Consider the following 27,014-nt stretch of genomic DNA (forward strand, 5'->3'; position numbering starts at 1 on the left):
CTTATTAATCGCCTTTTACAGCTCTCAGTTAACAATTATTTAAAGTTTTCATGGCATATTTATGTAAAAGCATCTAAGAGTCGAAATTTCTAATAATTTTAAATATTAAAAAAATAGTTATTGATCTTGTTTTGTGTGTGTTTCATAATCTGGAGTTTTTTTTATTTATTTAAAAAAAAATTAAAAAAAAATTGTATATTACTTTTCAATATAAATAACTATTATTATGGATGATTCACAAAATATTTATAACAGAGGTTAACAGATCAGTTGGTAAAGTGAGTTTTTTTAATGGTAATATTAGAGCAGGGTCTTTACGCCTAATTAGGTTTTGAAACATCATAAAAATTCAATTTAATGTTCCCTAGTACACTTTTCTAAACAATTGAGCTGTGATGAGCGCTGTTATAAAGTCCCAGATATGACCAAAACGATGATATCCCAAAAAACTGATGTGATTGGAAAGTTCTAGGGTCAGATTTGGATTCAGTGCAGCTCAAGATATATATATAGTCTAGTCTATAGTCCAGTCTATAGTTTAGTTTATAGTCTAGTCTGCAGTCCAGCAGTTTAGTCTATAGTACAGTCTAGTATATAGTCTAATCTGTAGTCTATTCTATAGTCTAGTCTATAGTCTAGTCTATAGTCTATTCTATAGTCTAGTCTATAGTCTAGTCTATAGTCTATTCTATAGTCTATTCTATAGTCTAGTCTATAGTCTAGTCTATAGTCTAGTCTATAGTCTAGTCTATAGTCTAGTCTATAGTCTAGTCTATAGTCTAGTCTATAGTCTAGTCTATAGTCTAGTCTATAGTCTAGTCTATAGTTAGTCTATAGTCTAGTCTATAGTCTAGTCTATAGTCTAGTCTATAGTCTAGTCTATAGTCTAGTCTATAGTCTAGTCTATAGTCTAGTCTATAGTCTAGTCTATAGTCTAGTCTATAGTCTAGTCTATAGTCTAGTCTATAGTCTAGTCTATAGTCTAAGTCTAGTCTAGTCTATAGTCTAGTCTATAGTCTAGTCTATAGTCTAGTCTATAGTCTAGTCTATAGTCTAGTCTATAGTCTAGTCTATAGTCTAGTCTATAGTCTAGTCTATAGTCTAGTCTATAGTCTAGTCTATAGTCTAGTCTTAGTCTAGTCTAGTAGTCTAGTCTAATAGTCTAGTCTATAGTCTAGTCTATAGTCTAGTCTATAGTCTAGTCTATAGTCGAGTCTATAGTCTAGTCTATAGTCTAGTCTATAGTCTAGTCTATAGTCTAGTCTATAGTCCTAGTCTATAGTCTAGTCTATAGTCTAGTCTATAGTCTAGTCTATAGTCTAGTCTATAGTCTAGTCTATGTTAGTCTATAGTCTAGTCTATAGTCTAGTCTATATCTAGTCTATAGTCTAGTCTATAGTCTAGTCTATAGTCTAGTCTATAGTCTAGTCTAGTAGTCTTAAGTCTATAGTCTAGTCTATAGTCTAGTCTATACTAGTCTATAGTCTAGTCTATAGTCTAGTCTATAGTCTAGTCTATAGTCTAGTCTATAGTCTAGTCTATAGTCTAGTCTATAGTCTAGTCTATAGTCTAGTCTATAGTCTAGTCTATAGTCTAGTCTATAGTCTAGTCTATAGTCTAGTCTATAGTTAGTCTATAGTCTAGTCTATAGTCTAGTCTATAGTCTATTGTCTATAGTCTAGTCTATAGTCTAGTCTATAGTCTAGTCTATAGTCTAGTCTATAGTCTAGTCTATAGTCTAGTCTATAGTCTAGTCTATAGTCTAGTCTATAGTCTAGTCTATAGTCTAGTCTATAGTCTAGTCTATAGTCTAGTCTATAGTCTAGTCTATAGTCTAGTCTATAGTCTAGTCTATAGTCTAGTCTATAGTCTAGTCTATAGTCTAGTCTATAGTCTAGTCTATAGTCTAGTCTATAGTCTAGTCTATAGTCTAGTCTATAGTCTAGTCTATAGTCTAGTCTATAGTCTAGTCTATAGTCTAGTCTATAGTCTAGTCTATAGTCTAGTCTATAGTCTAGTCTATAGTCTAGTCTATAGTCTAGTCTATAGTCTAGTCTATAGTCTAGTCTATAGTCTAGTCTATAGTGCAGTCTAGCCTATAGTCTAGTCTATAGTCTAGTCTATAGTCTAGTCTATAGTCTAGTCTAGTCTATAGTCTAGTCTATGGTCTAGTCTATAGTATAGTCTATAGTCTAGTCTATAGTATAGTCTTTAGTCTAGGCTATATTCTAGTCTATAGTGTAGTCTATAGTATAGTCTATAGTTTGGGCTTTCGTCTAGTCTATAGTTTAGTCTATAGTATAGGCTATAGTCTATTCTATAGTGTAGTCTGTAGTCTAGACTATAGTCTAGTTTGTAGTGTAGTCTATAGTGTAGTCTATAGTCTAGTCTATAGTCTAGTCCACAGTCTAGTATATAGTCTTGTCTATAGTGTAGTATATATTTTAGCCTATAGTCTAGACTAGACTATAGACTAGTCTATAAGCTATAGTCTAGACTTTAGACTAGTCTATAGGCTATAGTTTAGCCTATAGTGTAGTCTATAGTCTAGTCTATAGTTTAGTCCATAGTCTAGTTCATAATCTAGTCTATAGTCTAATTTATAGTCTAGTCTATAGTATAGTCTTTAGTCTGGGCTATATTCTAGTCTATAGTGTAGTCTATAGTATAGTCTATAGTTTGGGCTATAGTCTAGTCTATAGTTTAGTCTATAGTATAGGCTATAGTCTATTCTATAGTGTAGTCTGTAGTCTAGTCTATAGTCTGGTCTATAGTCTAGTCTATAGTCTAGTCTATAGTCTAGTCTATAGCCTAGTCTATAGTCTAGTCTATAGTCTAGTCTATAGTCTAGTCTATAATCTAGTCTATAGTCTAGTCTATAGTCTAGTCGATAGTCTAGTCTATAGTCTAGTCTATAGTCTAGTCTATAGTCTAGTCTATAATCTAGTCTATATTCTAGTCTATAATCTAGTATATAGTCTAGTCTATAGTCTAGTCTATAGTCTAGTCTATAGTCTAATCTATAGTCTAGTCTTTAGTCTAGGCTATACTCTAGTCTATAGTGTAGTCTAAATTCTAGTCTATAGTATAGTCTATAGTCCAGTTTATAGTCTAGTTTATAGTCCAGTTTATAGTCTTGTCTATGAACTAGTCTATAGTCCAGTTTTGGAATACTCGATAGTCTAGTCGATAGTTTAGTCGATAGTTTAATCTATAGTCTAATCTATAGTCCAGTCTAGAGTCTAGTCTTTAGTCTAGGCTATATTCAAGTCTATAGTATAGTCCGTAGTCTAGTCTATAGTGTTGTCTATGTTGTAGTTTATAGTCTAGTCTATAGTTTAGTTGGTATAACTTTTTAACAAAAACACTATCTGTTAACCTTTATTACATCGTTTTGTAATATCTTCTGTTTTAATGATATATAATTTGTTTAAATATGACTGACTTTATGAGTTTTTTGTTTTATTTTTTAAGAGACTAAAAGCTTTCTTTATGTTTTCTATGTATTTTGTTCATTTATTTTCATACCATTACAATCGTTTTCATTTAAGTTGTGGTTTTATTTCATAAATACATAATTTCACTTTTATTTTGTTTGTTAATTAAAGTTTTGCAGTTACTAATTGCCGTAAAATTTTATTATTTTTTTTGTTTAATTTATTAATAAATTTATTTTGTTTTATTGTTTAAATATAGTTGTTTATCATGTGTGTGTATATATAAAAAACAAGCTTAATACATATAAATAGGAGAATTTCTAACATACAAATATTATTTATTAAAAAAAGAATAATAATAATAATAAAAATCAAGGCATTTTAATTATTGCAAATTAATTACTTTAATAATAGTTTTTTTTTTTTTTTTGTTCTTTTAGTTAAATTTTTGTTTGTTTATTCTTTAAAAAAGTAAGGAAATTAACAACTAAAAACTGTGGAAATACTTTTTTTCACGGTGTACATGGTACATTTTACAAAAAAAAAAAACTAAAAACTTATTTAAAAAAAGGAAAATTTTGCAAATAAAAAAAATATTTATTTTTGTTTTATTTTTCATGAATAATATATAGTAAATTGTGTTTATTTTAATTTTAAATTAAAAAATTATTAATAATAATAATAATAAAAAGAAATATGTTTTTTTTAATAATGATGTTTTATTACAGCAATTGGCAGCAATGAGTTTTGGTTTTTGTCGGCTCTCGTACCTCAGTTTGACGTTGTTTTTTACGTGTTGAAATATCCCTGATAAGATCGTAAAATATCTAAAGTTATTTGTAAGAGAGATAAAGAGAATAAAAATAAATTAATAATCATTATATAATTCCCATATATATTAATATGTTTTTAATTCATTAAAAACCATAGAGAAACCAAATGTTTTAGAAAAGTAAAATGTACAAGTGTTGTGCAGATTAAAGCAAAGTAAATAATGAAATTTATATAGAAAAGAATTGGTTTAAAACATAAGATAAGTTTAAAAGAATATTTACAAAATATATATAATACAATATTTACACTATTTAACCTAAAATGTGTAAAACAATATAAAACCCGATGATATACTTTCATTCAATCATTACATAATCTGTCTTCATTTCTGTTGACCACCTGAAATATAATAAATACACCTAAATTATATACTTAATACATATAGTCTAGTCTATAGTCTACTCCATAGTCGAGTCTATAGCCTAGTCTATAGTCTAGTCTATACTCTAGTCTATTGTCTAGTCTATAGTCTAGTCTATAGTCTAGTCTATAGTCTAGTCTATAGTCTAGTCTATAGTCTAGTCTATAGTCTAGTCTATAGTCTAGTCTATAGTCTAGTCTATAGTCTAGTCTATAGTCTAGTCTATAGTCTAGTCTATAGTCTAGTCTATAGTCTAGTCTATAGTCTAGTCTATAGTCTAGTCTATAGTCTAGTCTATAGTCTAGTCTATAGTCTAGTCTATATAGTCTAGTCTATAGTCTAGTCTATAGTCTAGTCTATAGTCTAGTCTATAGTCTAGTCTATAGTCTAGTCTATAGTCTAGTCTATAGTCTAGTCTATAGTCTAGTCTATAGTCTAGTCTATAGTCTAGTCTATAGTCTAGTCTATAGTCTAGTCTATAGTCTAGTCTATAGTCTAGTCTATAGTCTAGTCTATAGTCTAGTCTATAGTCTAGTCTATAGTCTATAGTCTATAGTCTAGTCTATAGTCTAGTCTATAGTCTATAGTCTATAGTCTAGTCTATAGTCTAGTCTATAGTCTAGTCTATAGTCTAGTCTATAGTCTAGTCTATAGTCTAGTCTATAGTCTATAGTCTAGTCTATAGTCTAGTCTATAGTCTAGTCTATAGTCTAGTCTAGTCTATAGTCTAGTCTATAGTCTAGTCTATAGTCTAGTCTATAGTCTAGTCTATAGTCTAGTCTATAGTCGAGTCTATACTCTAGTCTATAGTCTAGTCTATAGTCTAGTCTATAGTCTAGTCTATAGTCTAGTCTATAGTCTAGTCTATCGTCTAGTCTATAGTCGTCTATACTAGTCTATAGTCTAGTCTATAGTCTAGTCTATAGTCTAGTCTATAGTCTAGTCTATAGTCTAGTCTATAGTCTAGTCTATAGTTAGTCTATAGTTAGTCTATAGTCTAGTCTATAGTCTAGTCTATAGTCTAGTCTATAGTAGTCTAAGTCTAGTCTATAGTCTAGTCTATAGTCTAGTCTATAGTCTAGTCTATAGTTTAGTCTATAGTCTAGTCTATAGTATAGTCTATAGTCTAGTCTATAGTCTAGTATAGGTCTATAGTCTAGTCTATAGTCTAGTCTAAGTCTAGTCTATAGTCTAGTCTATGTCTAGTCTAAGTCTAGTCTAGTCTAGTCTATAGTCTAGTCTACAGTCTAGTCTATAGTCTAGTCTATAGTCTAGTTCTATAGTATAGTCTATAGTCTAGTCTATAGTCTAGTCTATAGTCTAGTCTATAGTCTAGTCTATAGTCTAGTCTATAGTCTAGTCTATAGTCTAGTCTATAGTCTAGTCTATAGTCTAGTCTAGTCTATAGTCTAGTCTATAGTCTAGTCTATAGTCTAGTCTATAGTCTAGTCTATAGTCTAGCCTATAGTCTAGTCTATAGTCTAGTCTATAGTCTAGTCTATAGTCTAGTCTGTTGACCACCTGAAATATAATAAAAACACCTAAATTATATACTTAATACATATAGTCTAGTCCATAGTCGAGTCTATAGTCTAGTCCATAGTCGAGTCTATAGTCTAGTCCATAGTCGAGTCTATAGTCTAGTCTATAGTCTAGTCTATAGTCTAGTCTATAGTCTAGTCTATAGTCTAGTCTATAGTCTAGTCTATAGTCTAGTCTATAGTCTAGTCTAAGTCTAGTCTATAGTCTAGTCTATAGTCTAGTCTATAGTCTAGTCTATAGTCTAGTCTATAGTCTAGTCTATAGTCTAGTCTATAGTCTAGTCTATAGTCTAGTCTATAGTCTAGTCTATAGTCTAGCCTATAGTCTAGTCTATAGTCTAGTCTATAGTCTAGTCTATAGTCTAGTCTATAGTCTAGTCTACAGTCTAGTCTATAGTCTAGCCTATAGTCTAGTCTACAGTCTAGTCTATAGTCTAGTCTATAGTCTAGTCTACAGTCTAGTCTATAGTCTAGTCTATAGTCTAGTCTATAGTCTAGTCTATAGTCTAGTCTATAGTCTAGTCTATAGTCTAGTCTATAGTCTAGTCTATAGTCTAGTCTATAGTCTAGTCTATAGTCTAGTCTATAGTCTAGTCTATAGTCTAGTCTATAGTCTAGTCTATAGTCTAGTCTATAGTCTAGTCTATAGTCTAGTCTATAGTCTAGTCTTTAGTCTAGTCTATAGTCTAGTCTATAGTCTAGTCTATAATCTAGTCTATATTCCAGTCTATAGTCCAGTCTATAATCTAGTCTGTAATCTAGTCTATAGTCTAGTCTATAATCTAGTCTATAGTGTAGTCTATAGTGTAGTCTATAGTCTAGTCCATAGTCTAGTCTATAGTCTCGTCTATAGTCTAGTCTATAGTCTAGTCTATAGTCTAGTCATAGTCTAGTCTATAGTCTCGTCTATAGTCTAGTCTGTAGTCTAGTCTATAGTCTAGTCTATAGTCTAGTCTATAGTCTAGTCTATAGTCTAGTCTATAATCTAGTCTATAATCTAGTCTATAGTCTAGTCTATAGTCTAGTCTATAGTCTAGTCTATAGCTAGTCTATAGTCTAGTCTATAGTCTAGTCTATAGTCTAGTCTATAGTCTAGTCTATAGTCTAGTATATAGTCTAGTCTATAGTCTAGTCTATAGTCTAGTCTATAGTCTAGTCTATAGTCTAGTCTATAGTCTAGTCTATAGTCTAGTCTATAGTCTAGTCTATAGTCTAGTCTATAGTCTAGTCTATAGTCTAGTCTATAGTCTAGTCTATAGTCCAGTCTATAGTCTAGTCTATAGTCCAGTCTATAGTCTAGTCTATAGTCTAGTCTATAGTCTAGTCTAGTCTATAGTCTAGTCTATAGTCTAGTCTAGTCTATAGTCTAGTCTATAGTCTAGTCTATAGTCTAGTCTAGTCTATAGTCTAGTCTATAGTCTAGTCTATAGTAGTCTATAGTCTAGTCTATAGTCTAGTCTATAGTCTAGTCTATAGTCTAGTCTATAGTCTAGTCTATAGTCTAGTCTATAGTCTAGTCTATAGTCTAGTCTATAGTCTAGTCTACAGTCTAGTCTATAGTCTAGTCTATAGTCTAGTCTAAAGTCTAGTCTATAGTCTAGTCTTCAGTCTAGTCTATAGTCTAGTCTACTCTATAGTCTAGTCTATAGTCTAGTGTACAGTCTAGTCTATAGTCTAGTCTATAGTCTAGTCTAAAGTCTAGTCTATAGTCTAGTCTATAGTCTAGTCTATAGTCTAGTCTATAGTCTAGTCTATAGTCTAGTCTATAGTCTAGTCTATAGTCTAGTCTATAGTCTAGTCTATAGTCTAGTCTATAGTCTAGTCTATAGTCTAGTCTATAGTCTAGTCTATAGTCTAGTCTATAGTCTAGTCTATAGTCTAGTCTATAGTCTAGTCTATAGTCTAGTCTATAGTCTAGTCTATAGTCTAGTCTATAGTCTAGTCTATAGTCTAGTCTATAGTCTAGTCTATAGTCTAGTCTATAGTCTAGTCTATAGTCTAGTCTATAGTCTAGTCTATAGTCTAGTCTATAGTCTAGTCTATAGTCTAGTCTATAGTCTAGTCTATAGTCTAGTCTATAGTCTAGTCTATAGTCTAGTCTATAGTCTAGTCTATAGTCTAGTCTAGTCTAGTCTATAGTCTAGTCTATAGTCTAGTCTATAGTCTAGTCTATAGTCTAGTCTATAGTCTAGTCTATAGTCTAGTCTATAGTCTAGTCTATAGTCTAGTCTATAGTCTAGTCTATAGTCTAGTCTATAGTCTAGTCTATAGTCTAGTCTATAGTCTAGTCTATAGTCTAGTCTATAGTCTAGTCTATAGTCTAGTCTATAGTCTAGTCTATAGTCTAGTCTATAGTCTAGTCTATAGTCCTAGTCTATAGTCTAGTCTATAGTCTAGTCTATAGTCTAGTCTATAGTCTAGTCTATAGTTCTAGTCCTATAGTCTAGTCTATAGTCTAGTCTATAGTCTAGTCTATAGTCTAGTCTATAGTCTAGTCCTATAGTCCTAGTCTATAGTCTAGTCTATAGTCTAGTCTATAGTCTAGTCTATAGTCTAGTCTATAGTCTAGTCTATAGTCTAGTCTATAGTCTAGTCTATAGTCTAGTCTATAGTCTAGGTCTATAGTCTAGTCTATAGTCTAGTCTATAGTCTAGTCTATAGTCTAGTCTATAGTCTAGTCTAGATCTAGTCCTATAGTCTAGTCTATAGTCTAGTCTATAGTCTAGTCTATAGTCTAGTCTATAGTCTAGTCTATAGTCTAGTCTATAGTCTAGTCTATAGTCTAGTCTATAGTCTAGTCTATAGTCTAGTCTATAGTCTAGTCTATAGTCTAGTCTATAGTCTAGTCTATAGTCTAGTCTATAGTCTAGTCTATAGTCTAGTCTATTAGTCTAGTCTATAGTCTAGTCTATAGTCTAGTCTATAGTCTAGTCTATAGTCTAGTCTATAGTCTAGTCTATAGTCTAGTCTATAGTCTAGTCTATAGTCTAGTCTATAGTCTAGTCTATAGTCTATTCTATAGTCTAGTCTAGTATATATTCTAGACTTTATGCAAAATTAATAACACAATATTCTGATTAAAAATGTTCTTTTGCTTAACATGAGGATAATTACGTTACTCTGGCAACGATCCACGACAATTCGAAAATTATAGCTTATCAAACTTCGATTCTAATAAGACTATTTCTCAAACACGTATGTTTGGAAGAAAATCCACGATCTGACCAGAGATTGTGGGATTGATTCCCATCAGAGACACTGCTAAAGGCCCATTGGAGGTCTAGGTGTATTTCTTTGGATCCTCCTTTCAAACTAACTAACTAACTAAAACTTTTTTTCGAATTGTTGGCCCTTGAGGAATACCTACTCTCCGAAGGTTTAATAAAAGCTGTCTGTTGTTTAATATTTTTAGTTAACTATATCTAAATTATCCAAATGTAATCAATACTTATTTAATACTACAACTACAAAACTAACAATATTAAATTTCTAACAAACTACAATAAAAACCACAACACCATCATTAAAACACTGTTCTTAACCTAAATTTTAAAAATATGATTATATTAATTTCAGAAAACAAAAAAAGCATAAATACAAACAACACAAATACAACAAATAAATACATACATACATTTTAGTGAAAAATTAAAAATATACAAATTAGTTAAACATGTGGACCAAAAATTATCTGAATTAGTAAATCCACAAGAGAAATAAAAACATAAAATATTAAAATTATAATTAATAATAATCATGTGTGATAGTAAAAGTATAATAAAAGACAAAAGCCAAAAATCAAAACAAAATTATGCAGAAAAAAAAAACAAAATATGAAAATAAATAAAATGATAAACGTAGAAAAAAAATTAAAAGTTTTAGAAAGAGAGATGAAAAAAAGAAGTTAGAAAGTGTTATTTGATTTGTTAGAAGACAAGAAGTTTTATAGAAAATTTTAAAAATAAAAATAATATAAGAGGAATTCACAGTCTGTTATAGAATTCGCAATTTCTCCATTACATTTGTAGATAAATGTAAAGTTTTCTCATATGTTATAACTTGTTCCATTTTTGAGATATGTATCTCTATTATATCTATCTTAAATTAAAGCTAAACTAGAACTGAACTAGAATTGAAGTGGAACTGTAATACACCAGAAATAGAACTGAACTAGAACGGAACAAGAACTGAACTAGAACTGAACTACAACTGAACTAGAACTGAACAAGAACTGAACTAGAACTGAACAAGAACTGCACTAGAACTTAACTAGAACTGAACTAGAACTGAACTATTACTGAACTAGAACTGAACTAAAACTGAACTATCACTGAACTAGAACTGAACTAGAACTGAACTAGAACTGCACTAGAACTGCACTAGAACTGAACTAGAACTGAACTAGAACTGAACTAGAACTGAACTAGAACTGAACTAGAACTGAACTAGAACTGAACTAGAACTGAACTAGAACTGAACTAGAACTGAACTAGAACTGAACTAGAACTGAACTAGAACTGAACTAGAACTGAACTAGAACTGAACTAGAACTGAACTAGAACTGAACTAGAACTGAACTAGAACTGAACTAGAACTGAACTAGAACTGAACTAGAACTGAACTAGAACTGAACTAGAACTGAACTAGAACTGAACTAGAACTGAACTAGAACTGAACTAGAACTGAACTAGAACTGAACTAGAACTGAACTAGAACTGAACTAGAACTGAACTAGAACTGAACTAGAACTGAACTAGAACTGAACTAGAACTGAACTAGAACTGAACTAGAACTGAACTAGAACTGAACTAGAACTGAACTAGAACTGAACTAGAACTGAACTAGAACTGAACTAGAACTGAACTAGAACTGAACTAGAACTGAACTAGCACTGAACTAGAACTAAAAATGAACTAGAACTGAACTAGAACTGAACTAGAACTGAACTAGAACTAGAACTGAACTAGAACTGAACTAGAACTGAACTAGAACTGAACTAGAACTGAACTAGAACTGAACAAGAACTGAACTAGAACTGAACTAGAACTGAACTAGAACTGAACTAGAACTGAGCTAGAACTGAACTAGAACTGAACTAGAACTGAACTAGAACTAGTTCTATATTCAAGATTATTGACTATAGACTGGTCTATAGTCAACGCAATTAGCACGTCCATAGTCAAGTCTATAGGCAGATCTATAATCAAGACTATAGGCAGGACTATAACCAAACCACAGGCTGGTCTATAGACAAGATTATATGCTGGTCTATATTCAAGACTATATGCTCTATAGTCAAGACTATTGGCTGCTCGATACTCAAGACTATAGGCAGGTTATAGTCAAAACCATAGGCTGGTCTAAAGACAAGATTGTAGACTGGTCTATATTAAAGACTATATGCTGGTCTATAGTCAAGACTATTGGCTGGTCTATAGTTAAGACTATTCTCTTTTATAAGTTTATATTGTTTTGCCAAACGAATTAGCAACGGAAAAATTTAGTTTTGAATTCCTTTACAAAATAATCATACTTGTTAAAACATGCAACAGCATGACCATGAATTCCCTCTTAAACTAAAAACAACAAAATTAAAAGAAATTTAAATTTTTCTGATATAAAAATTACTTTAAATTGTTAAATGTAAAAATTACTTAAATTAAATATTAGAAAAAAGTAAAAGTGTGTGTGTTAAACTATTTTAGAGGTATTTTTTCAAAACCATTATTAATATTAATAATGTTTTGTTTGTTAAAGAAATTATTATTTTATTTGTTTGTTAAATTAGTTTTAATAATAGTTTTGTTAATTTTGGTTAATTTGTTTGGTATTTTTTTTTGTTTGTTTTGGTTTTATGGAGAGATAGAGTAAAAAAGTATGCACCTATTGCCTAAAGAAATGTACACTTTAATCTCCGTTTCTTGCATCTATCTTTAGCTCGCCCACTGGTCGCTTTTGAATCTTCAGTTTTGCGTGATCTTATTTCGCGCATCAAATCAAAAAATACCTGCATTTTACATACAAAAAACAATTAATAATTATAATAATAATAAGAAAAAAAATGAAACAATATACGAGATGATGGTCAAAAAAGAGAATATTTAAAAAAATTGTTTGGTTTTTTTTTATAAGAGAAAAAGAGAGAAAGAGAAGAAAAAAATCAAATTAAATTATAGAAGCAGCAGCAGCGGTAATATTTAAATATTATTATTTTTATTATTTATTAGATATATATTTTTTCTACAAAACTTAACAATCTTTATTTGCAAAAGTGTTAATATTAAAAACAATTTAAATTATAATATTTGCAGCAAATTATAAAGAAACAAACTAGTAAGTTAAAATATTAGTTAAAAATTATTAAGAAAGTTTTAAATAAAGTTTAAAAATATTATAATTTTAGTTCTAAAATTTAAATTCTCTAAAATTTTTTCTCTAAAACACACGCTAATCTATTTAGAGACTAATCAAATATTTATATGAATTCAAAAGATTTTCAAAAAGGAGAAAGTAGATAATTTTATGTCATACTGTTTGATCAGTTATAGGGCACCTCAGTTATAAACGTTCTAAATTTTTTAAGCGCTAAAGTTTCCTAAAGTCGGTAAGTCAGATTTCCTAATATTATCAGAGATAATAATCCCTGTAGTTCGGACAATATTCTTGTCTATTGTCTGTATTATAGTCTAGTCTATAGTTCGGAATATGCATTATAATTGTACCTATTATTGTAACTATAGAAAAGTTTTCACTCTGGACTATAGTCTTTACTGGAGTCTGGACTATAGTGTTGTCTACAGTAAGGACTATGTGCTGGGCTACTGTCTAGTCTATGATTTATCTATAATCTAAACTATAGAAGTCTAAACTAAATTATCGTCTATAGTTTTAACTACACCATAGTCTGAATTATATTCTAGACTATTGTCTTATCCTTAATCGTATCTATAAACTTGTCCATAGTCCGGACTACTATATTCTTGTCTATAGTGTAAAATAAAGTCGGTTTATAGTAAGTCCATTAAACAGACTATGGATATAAGTATTCTCTATAGTCTGGTCCATAATCCGGATTACAATCTAGGCTATAATTCAGACTATAGATAATATAAAGATAAATCAATCTGAACTATAGCTTTCAATGTAGTCTAAACTATAGTATGGACTAGCTTCTGGGATACAATTTTATCTATAGTCTGACCAATTGATTAGTCTAAACTATTGTCGGGAGTACAATATTTTCTATACTCTGGATTAGTATCTAAAGTCTAGACTAAAGTCCTAACTATAGTCTTATCTAAAGTGTTATCTATAGCCTTAATTATAGCCTGGACTATCTACTCTACTTTTCTATACTGTGGATTACAGTCTAGTCTCTAGTTTAGACTATGGACTATATTTGTGTCTATAATTGACTTGTATATAGTCTAAACTATAGTCGTGAGTGTAATATTTTCTATACTCCGGACTACGAACTATAGTCTAGTCTAAAGTCCTAACTATAGTCTTATCTAAAGTATTATCTATAGTCTTAATTATAGCCTAGGCTATCTACTTTACTTTACTCTACTCTACTCTGGATTAGAGTCTAGTCTTTAATTTAGGCTATGGACTATATTTTTGTCTATAATTTGATCTAACTAAGAACTTCATAAAAGTCTATAGTATGGACTACAGTTTGGTCTATAAACTAGACTATAGTTTTGTCTATATTCTGAATAGAGTATTGACTGTGGTTTGGACTATAGCTTTGCTTTATAGTAAGGATTACATTCAAGTCTATAAAACTGACTTTAGACTATAGTATTCTCTATAGTCTGATCCATAATCCGGATTACAATCTAGTCTATAATTCAGACTATAGATAATAGAAAGATCAATCAATCAATCTGAACTATAGCTTTCAATGTAGTCTAAACTATAGTATGGACTAGCTTCTGGGATACAATTTTGTCTACAGTCTGACCAATTGATTGGTATATAGTCTAAACTATTGTCGGGAGTACAATATTTTCTATACTCTGGATTACTATCTAAAGTCTAGACTAAAGTCGTAACTATAGTCTTATCTAAAGTATTATCTATAGCCTTAATTATAGCCTGGACTATCTACTCTACTTTTCTATACTGTGGATTACAGTCTAGTCTCTAGTTCAGACTATGGACTATATTTGTATCTATAATTTATTTGTATATAGTCTAAACTATAGTCCTGCGTTCAATATTTTCTCTACTCTGGAATACGACCTACAGTCTAGTCTAAAGTCCTAACTATAGTAATAAAGTGTTATCTATAGTCTTAATTATAGCCTAGACTATCAACTTTACTTTACTCTACTCTGGATTAGAGTCTAGTCTTTAATTTGATTTGATCTAAGTAAGAACTTCAGAAAAGTCTATAGTCTGGACTACAGTTTGGTCTATAAACTGGACTATAGTTTTGTCTATATTCTGAATAAAGTTTTGACTGTGGTTTGGACTATAGGTTTGCTTATAGTTTAGATATTTGTTTTGTTTTTAGACTGAACTATACTCCGGATTTAATCCTAGAGTTCATAATCGGGATTGCAGTATAGTCTAAAGTCTGCCCTATAATCTTACCTATATTCCTGACTAGACTCTTGTCTATATTCTAAACTATACTTTTGTCTACAGTCATGTTTATGGTGGAAACTATAGTATTGTCTATATTCTGGACTATTGTCCGTACTATAATATGTACTTCAGATTACTCTATTGTATGGAATATAGTCCTGTCTATTGTTTGGGTTATAGTATTGCTTTTAGTCTGCTCTATAGTCTGTACTACAGCCTTGTCTATAGGAGATATATTTTCTTGAAAAGCGATTTGGGCTAAGCCCAACTTTGAAGAATTATTTTAAAGATTAGTTTCTACAAAAATTCCTCTTTTAGTTTCAATTCTTCTTCTGTATCAAGATTCTTCTAAACAACATTTTAAACAAGTTGCCTAAAATTAAACTAATTTATTTTTTTGCAAACAATCAAATTTCAAACTCTTTGTGTTGAAAGTAGTGAAAATTTGTGAAAGAAAAAAAGTGAAAAAAATGCTGAAAGTTGGAAAATTATGCCATAAAGAAAAACTTAAATTAAACGACAACAATAATAATAAAAATTTAATGAAAAACAACTAAACAAAAGACACAACATTAAAGAAAAATATTGAAAATAAAAAAATGAAAGTAAAATAACAATAAAACATTTAAAGGAAAAAAAAAAATAATAATAATAAAAATTGCAGCGTGTGTGTAATAGTGTGTTTGAGAAGTATGCATGGGTAAATATGTAAAATTATAATAAAAAACAGAGATCAGAACTAAATGTAAAATAGAAGGGTTACGTATAAGTGTTCACTGGACAAAAACAACAAAATAAATAAAACAAAGTAATACTTGTAATAAAATAAACTATATATAAAAAAAACATAAACTAACTTAAAAACTCAGCTGCATTTAAAAAAGAAAACTTGTAATAAACCCTTTTCATTGGTAATAATTGAACTACACAGACAGGATTTGTTTTATAGCAGAAAATGAAAACCTTAAACAAGTAATTGCATTGTAATCGTAACAGCAACAACTTACCTTATCGACATTTTCACGTGTTTTGGCCGATGTTTCCACATATGGCACCTGCCATTGTTGAGCTCTTGTCTGACATTCATTCAGTGGAACTCTGCGCCTGTCATTTAAATCGCATTTGTTACCAACCAACAGGAATGGTATGCTTTCGTCATTTTTCACGCGCAATATTTGTTCCCTGCAACAAAAAAATATATATATTTTACATTGAATGATGATTAATAAACATTATAAAAATATATAAAAATAATTTCTCGGTTTTGCTTAATTATACTAATCAATAAATAAATATCAGAAGTTTTAACAAGAAAAATGTTTCTTGTAGAAGTAAACAAGACTTAGCACCTTTCTATATAAAATTTGACAATAAAAACATTTTAGAATGCAAATAAGATCGTTTTGAATTTTTCCATTAACAAACTTTATTGCAAATTTATTTCAAGGTTTGATGCAACAAATTTCAAACCACAGACTGTAGAATAGACTAGATTATGGACCAGACTATAGTGAAGACTATAAACTACTATATGCTAGACCATAGAGTAGACTACAGACTAGGCAATGGATTAGATTATTAAGTAGACTGTAGACATGGCTAAAGACTAAACTATAAACTAGACGAAAGACTAGACTATAGACTAGACTAGACTAGACTATAGACTAGACTATAGACTAGACTATAGACTAGACTATAGACTAGACTATAGACTAGACTATAGACTAGACTATAGACTAGACTATAGACTAGACTATAGATAGACTAGACTAGACTATAGACTAGACTATAGACTAGACTATAGACTAGACTATAGACTAGACTATAGACTAGACTATAGACTAGACTATAGACTAGACTATAGACTAGACTATAGACTAGACTATAGACTAGACTATAGACTAGACTATAGACTAGACTATAGACTAGACTATAGACTAGACTATAGATCAGACTAGACTAGACTATAGACTAGACTATAGACTAGACTATAGACTAGACTATAGACTAGACTATAGACTAGACTATAGACTAGACTATAGACTAGACTATAGACTAGACTATAGACTAGACTATAGACTAGACTATAGACTAGACTATAGACTAGACTATAGACTAGACTATAGACTAGACTATAGACTAGACTATAGACTAGACTATAGACTAGACTATAGACTAGACTATAGACTAGACTATAGACTAGACTATAGACTAGACTATAGACTAGACTATAGACTAGACTATAGACTAGACTATAGACTAGACTATAGACTAGACTATAGACTAGACTATAGACTAGACTATAGACTAGACTATAATAGACTAGACTAGACTAAGACTAGACTATAGACTAGACTATAGACTAGACTATAGACTAGACTATAGACTAGACTATAGACTAGACTATAGACTAGACTATAGACTAGACTATAGACTAGACTATAGACTAGACTATAGACTAGACTATAGACTAGACTATAGACTAGACTATAGACTAGACTATAGACTAGACTATAGACTAGACTATAGACTAGACTATAGACTAGACTATAGACTAGACTATAGACTAGACTATAGACTAGACTATAGACTAGACTATAGACTAGAATATAGACTAGACTATAGACTAGACTATAGATTAGACTATACTGTAGACTAGCCTATAAATGTAGACTATAAACTATACTACATACTAGACTATAGACACATAGAGATTGGAATATAGCCTGTAGACTTTAGATATAACTATAGACTATAATATAGACTAGACTGAAGAATATACTATATACATATATTCCGGTCTACAGTCCATAGTCTGTACAATTATCTTGTCTTTAGTCTGATACGTACTCATTTGTAATATATGGCCTATAGTTGTATCTGCAGTCTTGAATATAATCTGGACTAATGTCTTATCTACTGCAGTTTTAAGTTTTACTATCGTTTTTATCACTTTTTACTTATTAAGCTGTAAGTTGATTTGTTTCCCCTCCATAAAACTAAAATCAAGTGTTTATACCCTACACCACTTTAGTGGGAAGGGTATATTGGGTTTGTGCTGATGTTTGTAACATACAAAAATATTCGTCCTATACCCACATTAAAGTATACCAATCGGCTTAGATTTTTTCTGAGTTTTCTGAGTCGATTTAGCTATGTCCGTCCGCCCGTCTGTCGGGCTATAATGTCGAGATAATTGGATGAAATTTGGCACACACGTTTTTTGTGACTCAAGGACGAAGCCTATTGAAAATTGTTAAAATCGGTCCATTATTTCACCTAGCCCCCATACAACATAACCCTCCGAAAAGGGCTTCTGAGTTCATAATTATGTTAAATATACCTGTATATCGATACAAAAAAACGGCACAACTAAGTTTTATACAAGCCTTGATGACCTTGCCAAATTTCATAAAGATCGGGCCTCATTTGACCCTAGCTCCCATACAAAGTCCCCTTCATAAAATTACTTGAATGTCCAAAATTAACTTATAAATTTATAAATAGTATATAAATATAAATATATTCACAAAACTTTATCGAACTTGGTCCACTCTTGCCTCCAGCCCCCAGAAAATTAGTTTTTCATCCATAAATTGCTTAAATGTATCGGAACAATGAATTATTATGAAAAATAAATCACATTTAATATTCATAACTAGTGTAGGGTATCATATGGTCGGTCACGCCCGACTATACTTTCTTACTTGCTTTAATCAAGATTTATTAATAATTCCCCAACATTGTTAGAATATCTTATTACGAAAATCTCAAGCTGTGGTTTAATTTATAGCATAAAAAAATTAATTTTACCCTCCATAGTAAATTTAATATTTACTACGTAGTAAAGCAACAAACAATTACAAATAGATGAGGATCTCAAAATCATAAAACAATAGTGCGAAAATTAAGCAGAAAAAGATAAAAACAATAACAATAAACGCATAGCAATTTCTCAATTAATAAAAAATGTACACAAAAAGTACCTTATTTCTCTATAGCATATGTATTTCCCCCATAAGTACTTTTTAATTGTTTAACAACTACAAATTTTCGCCATAACACAAGGTTTATCGCCTTTAAATTTAAAAAGTACTTTTTAGACCCAACCCTAAAACTTTTTGTAAAGATTATGAAGGTATTTTTAGTTGAACAAAAAACCAGCATATTTTTTTTTAAATACATATATTTTTTAAACAGAATATGGGCATAAATGTTTATGTTAATTTTTTTGATTGCAAAAAAACAAGGAATTTCCAACCGCAATTAAATAGCAATTTTATATTGTGCCAGTAAAAAAAGTAAACAAAAACTAACAAAAAATTGTATAATTAAAATTTTTCTATTTAATTGTTGTACTTATTAAAAAATTTGCTGATCAAAAAAGTTTATATCTAAACAGTTTTAATAGTAATTATAAATGTTTTATGTGTTTTCCTTTGTTAAAGCTAACAACCTTTAAATGTTTAATTAAATATTACTGTATTGTATTGATTAGCAAACGAAAGTTTTGTAGGATTTGCAAACTTTTTTAGTTATAACAAAAGATTATCCACACTGCAGACAAGTCTAACTATAGAGAAGACTATATTTCAGACTGGAGATAAAACTATAGACTATAGACAAGACTGACGACTAGACTCTAGTTCAGACTGGAGATAAGACTATAGACCAGACTGTAGAAAAGACTAAAGACTAGACTGCCGTCTACACTATATACTTGACTATAAAATGGTCAGAACTATACACTAGTCCATAGACTAGTCCGTAGACTATAGTGCAGACTATAGACCAAACTATAGACAAGACTATAGTCCAAACTATAGACAAGACTATAGTCCAAACTATAGACAAGACTATAGTCCAGATTATAGATAAGACTATAGCCAATACTAAAGCTTAAAGATAAGACTATAGGCCAGACTATAGATAAGACTATAGTTCAGACTATAGACAAGACTATAGTCCAGACTATAGACAAGATAGATAAGACTATAGTCCAGACTATAGACAAGACTATAGTCCAGACTATAGACAAGACTATAGTCCAGACTATAGACAAGACTATAGTCCAGACTATAGGCAAGACTATAGTCCAGACTATAGACAAGACCATAGTCCAGACTATAGTCCAGACTATAGACAAGACTATAGTCCAGACTATAGACAAGACTATAGTCCAGACTATAGACAAAACTATAGTCCAGACTATAGACAAGACTATAGTCCAGACTATAGACAAGACTATAGTCCAGACTATAGACAAGACTATAGTCCAGACTATAGACAAGACTATAGTCCAGACTATAGACAAGACTATAGTTCAGACTATAGACAAGACTATAGTCCAGACTATAGACAAGACTATAGTCCAGACTATAGACAAGACTATAGTGCAGACTATAGACAAGACTATAGTGCAGACTATAGACAAGACTATAGTTCAGGCTATAGACAAGACTATAGTTCAGGCTATAGACAAGACTAAGTATAGACAAGACTATAGTCCAGACTATAGGTAAGACTCTACGCAAGGAAGCACTTAAGTCGAGGCCATAGTCCGGACTATTGTGCAAACTAAAAACAAGACTTAAGTCTAGACTGTAGACAAGACAACAGTTAGTGGTTAAAATTCGGTATTCTGATTAAAATTTTAACTTCTAGTTACGGTTAAGTTAGTTCAAATATGACAAAACAAACTCCTAAAGGGATTTCAAAGAAATTAGAAAACAATTCTTTATTATTTAATAAATGAGGTAATGTCCCACACCTAATTGTTTCGAAATATAAATACATAATTGACTTTTCTAACTTCAATTGGATTTATGTATATTATACGTTTCTATAGAAGATCCATAAAATATAAAAGTATTTGCTCTAAATTTACCCTCATTTGTTTATGACTTTTTCTAATGAGTTTTAGTGAAAAGCTTTTGGGCGTGTACACACAACAAATGACGGTAAGTAACAAATATGTATGTTTTCGAGTTTAATATTTACATACACATTAATGTAGACATAATTATAGGGGATTTGAAAATGAGGCTGGAAATCGAATTAATACATCGAAAATAGAAAAAAATTCTATGTGTTTTGTTTGTTGTACTTGCATGTACTTTGCAAAGAATCATATATGATATAATAACTTTCTCGTAATTAATACAGTAATCGAATAGTCTACGTGGATCACTAGTATAGTCATTGAATTGGGAAAGCTTCTTAGAAATCAAATTCAAGTAAAGAAATACAATTTTGAAATGACATTTCAATATTAACTAATTTTTCCGGTTTTACTGATTCCTATAGTCTAGTCTAAAGTCCTAACTATAGTCTTATCTAAAGTGTTATCTATAGTCTTAATTATAGCCTAGACTATCTACTTTACTTTACTCTACTCTGGATTAGAGTTTAGTCTTTAGGCTATGGACTATATTTTTGTCTATAATTTGATTTAACTAAGAACTTCAGAAAAGTCTATAGTCTGGACTACAGTTTGGTCTATAAACTGGACTATAGTTTTGTCTATATTCTGAATAGGTTTGGACTATAGCTTTGGTTATAGTTTAGATATTTGTTTTGTTTTTAGACTGAACTATACTCCGGATTAAATCCTAGAGTTCATAATCGGGATTGCAGTGTAGTCTACCGAACAAGAAATATGATCTATCTGGCCTTATAATGCCTTAAAAAAGGTCAGATATCAATTAAATAAACACAACCTTTGCAAAACCCCTTTATTTATGCAAATATAGACGACGTCGTCAGTCGATCATCGTCATCATCATCATGAGGCGACAACAAACTCCCATAAACATACTTAAGGGGGGGAAAAAAACTAGGAAATTAATGTAAAACTAACACGCCAACATAAAAAATCGTCTTAAATACTCGCACAGTTAAGTTTACCTGATGTATGTATGTATATATTTAGTAATTTGTTGGTTGGATTGTCGGTTTTATTTGCAGTTTTGTATTTTAACTGCTTCAGTTACTGTTACCAACTTCCGCATGTGTCAACTTGCTCATTAAGGGCAAGTTTGTATGGAAAACATATGTAACTTTAAGTAAATGTTGTTGTAGTTGTTTTTTCTCTCTCTAAATGCATATGTATACACAACAAATTATTGATCCAGGTTCCCCCAGTTTAAATAAAACAAGAAAAACTATTAACTTGTGCCTATTTAAATATTAACATATGTTTTAATATGATTCATTATAATGTTTCATTCACAATCGTTAATTTTTACAATTTTCTAAATGCCTTTAAATCAGTCATGGGCAAACACATACCACCATGTGTATATTTGTGTGCGTTAAGCAGCAGAGAGATGACTGCACGTTATAACAAAATGGTGGTACACTGAGAAAAGTTTTGAAATTTGTTTTCTATTGCAAATACTTTTTACGACGAGAAAAACTCATGAACTTTTGGGCATTTTAAACAAAAATGGAATAAAGGGAAAGAGTTTTTCATTTAAGAAAAGTAGTGGTATTTTTAAAAAGTAGTATTAAATAAAACTACTGAAATATCATTAAGAAAATCACGACTTTCTATTCGATTTCGAACTTTTAAGGGATATTACCGAGATATTAACTGAACTTAATTTAAAGTTCAACTAATCTATCCAAATCAATGTTTCCTTTATATTCCTTAATACGCAATAAGTCACCAATGTGTTGATCGGTTAACCTTTTAATTGCAACAACTTTACTTTTCTGTCATGTCCCCTAAGGTCATTTAAGGGTCCATGGCAAGTTTCATAATGCCTTTTCAAAAAAAATAAAGCTTTTCTACATATAATTTTATAACATACGACGCATTGTGCCTCACCGTCCATGTTTTCTATAAAAAAGAAATCATTTTCCCAATTTATATCAAACATTTTGCTAGGTGTAATAAAAGAGAAAAAATCATAAGCATAAAAAAATCCGCAACGTGATCTTGCTTCTACAAAAGCTGAACAGCAACTGATTTGATTTTGATCTCTGAGATCGTAACAAAGCAACAAACAAGTGGTCATGTTAGTAAAACACAGACACACTAATACACACAAGCTTATAGTGTAGGTGTGTCAACAAAGCGTCAGCAGAATTTCTTGGCCTATGCACGCGTGCATTAGAATTTCAGTTTTGCTCGTGACTGCTTTAAATTCTCGTGCAAATAATTTTGTTTTAGAATTATTTCCATAACCAATCACTTGAGAATTTTATCAGTATAATGAGTTTACTTAACCCTGAAAATATCTATCACTCATTTGTGAAACATAAATATACTTTGAACATTATTCAGAATTATTTTTTTTATTGTGACTCGGTGATTTGCTTATAATTGTGATAAACGTTTTTTTTTATAATTTTTTTATTTATTGAAACTAAAATCTTATTATATTGAATATCAAGGGACAAGTGGTTAATATATACCCCAAGTAAATTGAGTTTAATGTGGATATTTATAGTTTCAAGTATAAAAGTTATTATTAGTATAAAGAGTGCACAAGAAATAAATAGTGCACCCTATGTTTAACATGGGTTTAAGCTCGATATCGTTTATAATCAGGGAACCTTGTCCTAAATATAGAATTTAAACTATCATCTTGAACATAAGATAGATAATGTCTTCCATTAGCCGTTGGCTCTAGATATTTTAGTATTGTTAATAGCTTTATCCATTTGGATGCATCTTCCGCACAGATCGCTTTCTTCGAGTTGTTGTAGATTAAAGAAACTTAAGAATCTTTTTTCTCAAACTTCCAATCATATATATACTCTTGAGTTGTTGTCAGTGACATTTATTTATAAGACAAAATGTGAAATCTGGTGAAAATCTTGGAAAGTAAACGTAGGAATGGAGATAATTTTAATTCACAATTGTCTGGAAAAATACACACAGGGCTATGTTACCTTGATGAACTTCCCCCATCTAGGTGTGATTGCCATTCGGGGGAAAATAGTTGCTTGATACCAGTACCTCTAGTCAGTTGGAACTATAAACTGGTGGTGTCAAATGTATGCATGGTCTTTCCTTGGCATAATTTGATCTGAGATCGAACCAGAGAGCCGTATAATCTGGAACCACAGAAACCGATAGCCCACTGGGCAGAGTTTCGGATTTTGTCCCGGTTATAGGTGGCTGTGAAATTTCAGTAAGAACTTTTTTCCAAATGCGAAATCTGGTGAAAATCTTGGCAAGTGAACGTGGGAACGGAGGTAATCTCAATTCGTAACTGTCTGGAAAAATCCACCCGGGGCATGTTACCTTAATGAACTTCCCCATCTAGGTGTGATTGCAATCCAGGGGAAAATAGGTGCTTGATACCAGTACCTCTAGTCTGTCGGAACTATAAACTGGTGGTGTCAAATGTATTCATGGAATGATTTATATAATCTGAAAACACGGGAACCAATAGCCAGCAGGGCAGTGGTTCGAACTTTATCCCGGTTATGCGTGAGGTTCTTGCGGTGTCTGTAAAATTCCAGTAAGAACTTCTTGCCAAATACCAGCTACTTTAAGATGCTTTTCATCTAGAATTCTTTTTAAACACATTTCCATAAACACTTCTCCCATCTATCACAATCATTATTCCTACTCCCAACTCTGCATGAGTAGGGCTATTCCCAGAATTTTTCTAAGTTCCCGTTCTTAACATTAAAGAAAAACGGAGAACAGAAGATCGATCTGCTTTACATGTGACAATAAATAGAGAATAGTAGGTTATTTTTGAGGCCCATCATGGGTATTGGAATATGACCTTTACTTGGGTTCATCGTGGACTAAGTTCTTTCGAATTTTAAAGAGAGATTCTTTTTTAAAAACAAATTGTTTTTGTCCACTTTTATCACATTCTGTCCACTTTTATCAATAATTATTAATAAAAAATCGTTTTGAGTAAGAGTTATAGGGGGGATAGGATCAATTAAAATATCCGATTTTCTAAACATTTGCTAAAAAAAGTTGGTTTTGGAGAATTCACCATGAGATTTTGGTTTCTGCAAAACTTATTTATGTCGAATCCGATAGCTTTGAGCATTGAAGTAATTTTCTGGAGGAAATCGTTAATGGAGGATATGGACCGATTCTTATACAATTTGGTAGATAGATTTTGGTTCCTACAAAATTTGTTTATTACAAATTGCATCATTGAAGGAGTTTTCATTTGGGACGCAGGATCAATTATGGACAGTTAAAACAGTATTCTGAACGGGCACTTATATGGCGGCTAGGTGGAATCTTTAACCGCTAAGAAATATACGTGGTAAATTTCAGATCTCTAGCTATTTTCGTTTGAACTCTCTCGTGTTTTCAACATGCAAGGTAGAATCAATTATGGACAGTTCAAACAGTATACTGGGCGGGCACTTGTATGGCGGCTAGGTGGAATCTTCGACCGCTAAGAAATATATGTGGCAAGATCGTCTTAAAACCTAATAAGGACCTAGAACATGTACACATACTTTTGGGGGCCTTAGACAATAAATTTGACGTGTTACAAACAGTATGACAAAACCAATATATCACATCGTTTTTGATAGTGAGTATAAAGAGAGTTTGTAGCTGCTGCCGGTTGGACTTACAAAAGGCTGAACTGTCAAATGAACTGTAATGTTAGGATCCCCATTTACATACTCCATTACATGCAAAAAATACTGTTTGTTGATGCGCCACATCGAAAACTTTCGATTAAGATTATTAAAACTAGACGCTGAAGGACCAACCGAATGATTAGTTAAAATGTTCAGTCACATCTGTGACTGTCCAATCTTCGCCTCAAATCTTCTTTGAATATAAAGTTCAATTCCGTTTGTATTGTTAATATTTAACTTCTAATGTTATTTAAATAATTTTACAGTTAATTAAACATGTCTGGCAATAAAGGAGTTGTAAAAACACTATACTTGACTAAGATTAGAAAACAATGAATAAACAAAACAACCCTCATCTAAAAACTATATAAAATAAAATTAAATAGAAAAAAAATAATAAACACATGACAAAGCGTTAATTAGTTAAGGCATTGAAATAAATACTTTATTTATTTAGAACACAGGTTAGAGCAGAGACGTTAATTGTCAAAGTGTCATAAGTTGGCTGTGTTATAAAAAATATATTGTTAAGAAAATTAACAATTAAGAAGGCATTTTATTTAGAATAAAATCCTTATATGGGGCTTTTAGTAGACTGCAGGGCATATTCTGGATCAACAGCAATGTTTGTCCAGTACAAACCTTGTGCAATAACCTGTATTAAATTAAAAAACCGGCAAAATCTAAATACCAGCCTCTCATTAAACCTCTAAAGCAAAAATCTTAAACAAAATTAAAATAAAGGCAAAATGCATGAACACATCCCCAGCGATGAAAAAAAGTAAGTGTTAATGAAGGCTCTAAATAAATAAACACACTTTTTACACTAATACATATACATAGTTAGTGTGGCGACGTTATAACGCAAGACATAAGATGTGACAACTTGTTAACACAATTTCACACAAAAACCCAAAGACCCCAAAAACACTGTCATAATAAAAACACTTTTAATTGTTTTGAAAAAAAAAAGGAAAACAATTTCAAGAAAAATATAACGCAGAAAATACTCTCCAGCTATAAATATCAAATTTCTTTGGAAAAATGTGTGTCAAGGATGACAGCTTGTAAATACATCAAACAGTATAAATATATAGTGTTTTTTAGGTTAATAGCTAAAAATAAACTTACCTGAATTCTTGTGTTGCTTGGAAGCTTTCATCATCTGTTATGGAGAAAACACAAAGGAAACCTTCACCACTGCGAAAATAATTATCACGAATGGCAGCGTAATCTTCTTGACCGGCTGTGTCCAATATATCTATTTGTACTTCTTCGCCATCTAAAACAACCTGAAAAAGGTAATGTAAACAAAAGGAAATAAATATTAGTTACAAGATTAATAGGAGGGCCTAGTCTATAGTCTAATCTATATTCAACTCTATAGCATAGTCCATTGTTTAGTCTATACTCTAGTCTATAGTCCAGTCTATAGTCTAGTATATAGACTATAGTCTAGTCTATAGTCAAGACTATATCACAGATTTCGCTTGTTTTGGCCGTATCTCGTATAGTTTCCAAGAAAAATGGACTTTATGTTTTCACTCAAAATATCGATTTTTTGTATCAAACTGAAAGTGATCACAGATTTCGCTTGTTTTGGCCGTATCTCTTATAGATTCCAAGAAAAATGGACTTTAATGTTTTCACTCAAAATATCGATTT

General features: G+C 30.9%; 1 protein-coding gene across 1 annotated transcript; it reads right to left on the reverse strand.

The window, feature by feature from the left end:
* Window positions 1-4,054: 4,054 nt before the first annotated feature.
* Window positions 4,055-26,641, reverse strand: LOC119610082 (ras-related protein Ral-a; the record flags this gene model as incomplete). Its single annotated transcript, XM_037965178.1, has 3 exons — window positions 4,055-4,264; window positions 15,776-15,950; window positions 26,481-26,641. Coding segments are annotated over 3 exons (441 nt in total), but the record flags the coding sequence as incomplete, so codon positions are not given.
* Window positions 26,642-27,014: the final 373 nt, after the last annotated feature.

This window comes from Lucilia sericata, unplaced genomic scaffold (genome assembly GCF_015586225.1).
Source record: "Lucilia sericata isolate MDLA Ls3-8-SP2 unplaced genomic scaffold, ASM1558622v1 Contig001114F_arrow, whole genome shotgun sequence".
Classification (NCBI taxonomy): Eukaryota; Metazoa; Arthropoda; class Insecta; order Diptera; family Calliphoridae; genus Lucilia; species Lucilia sericata.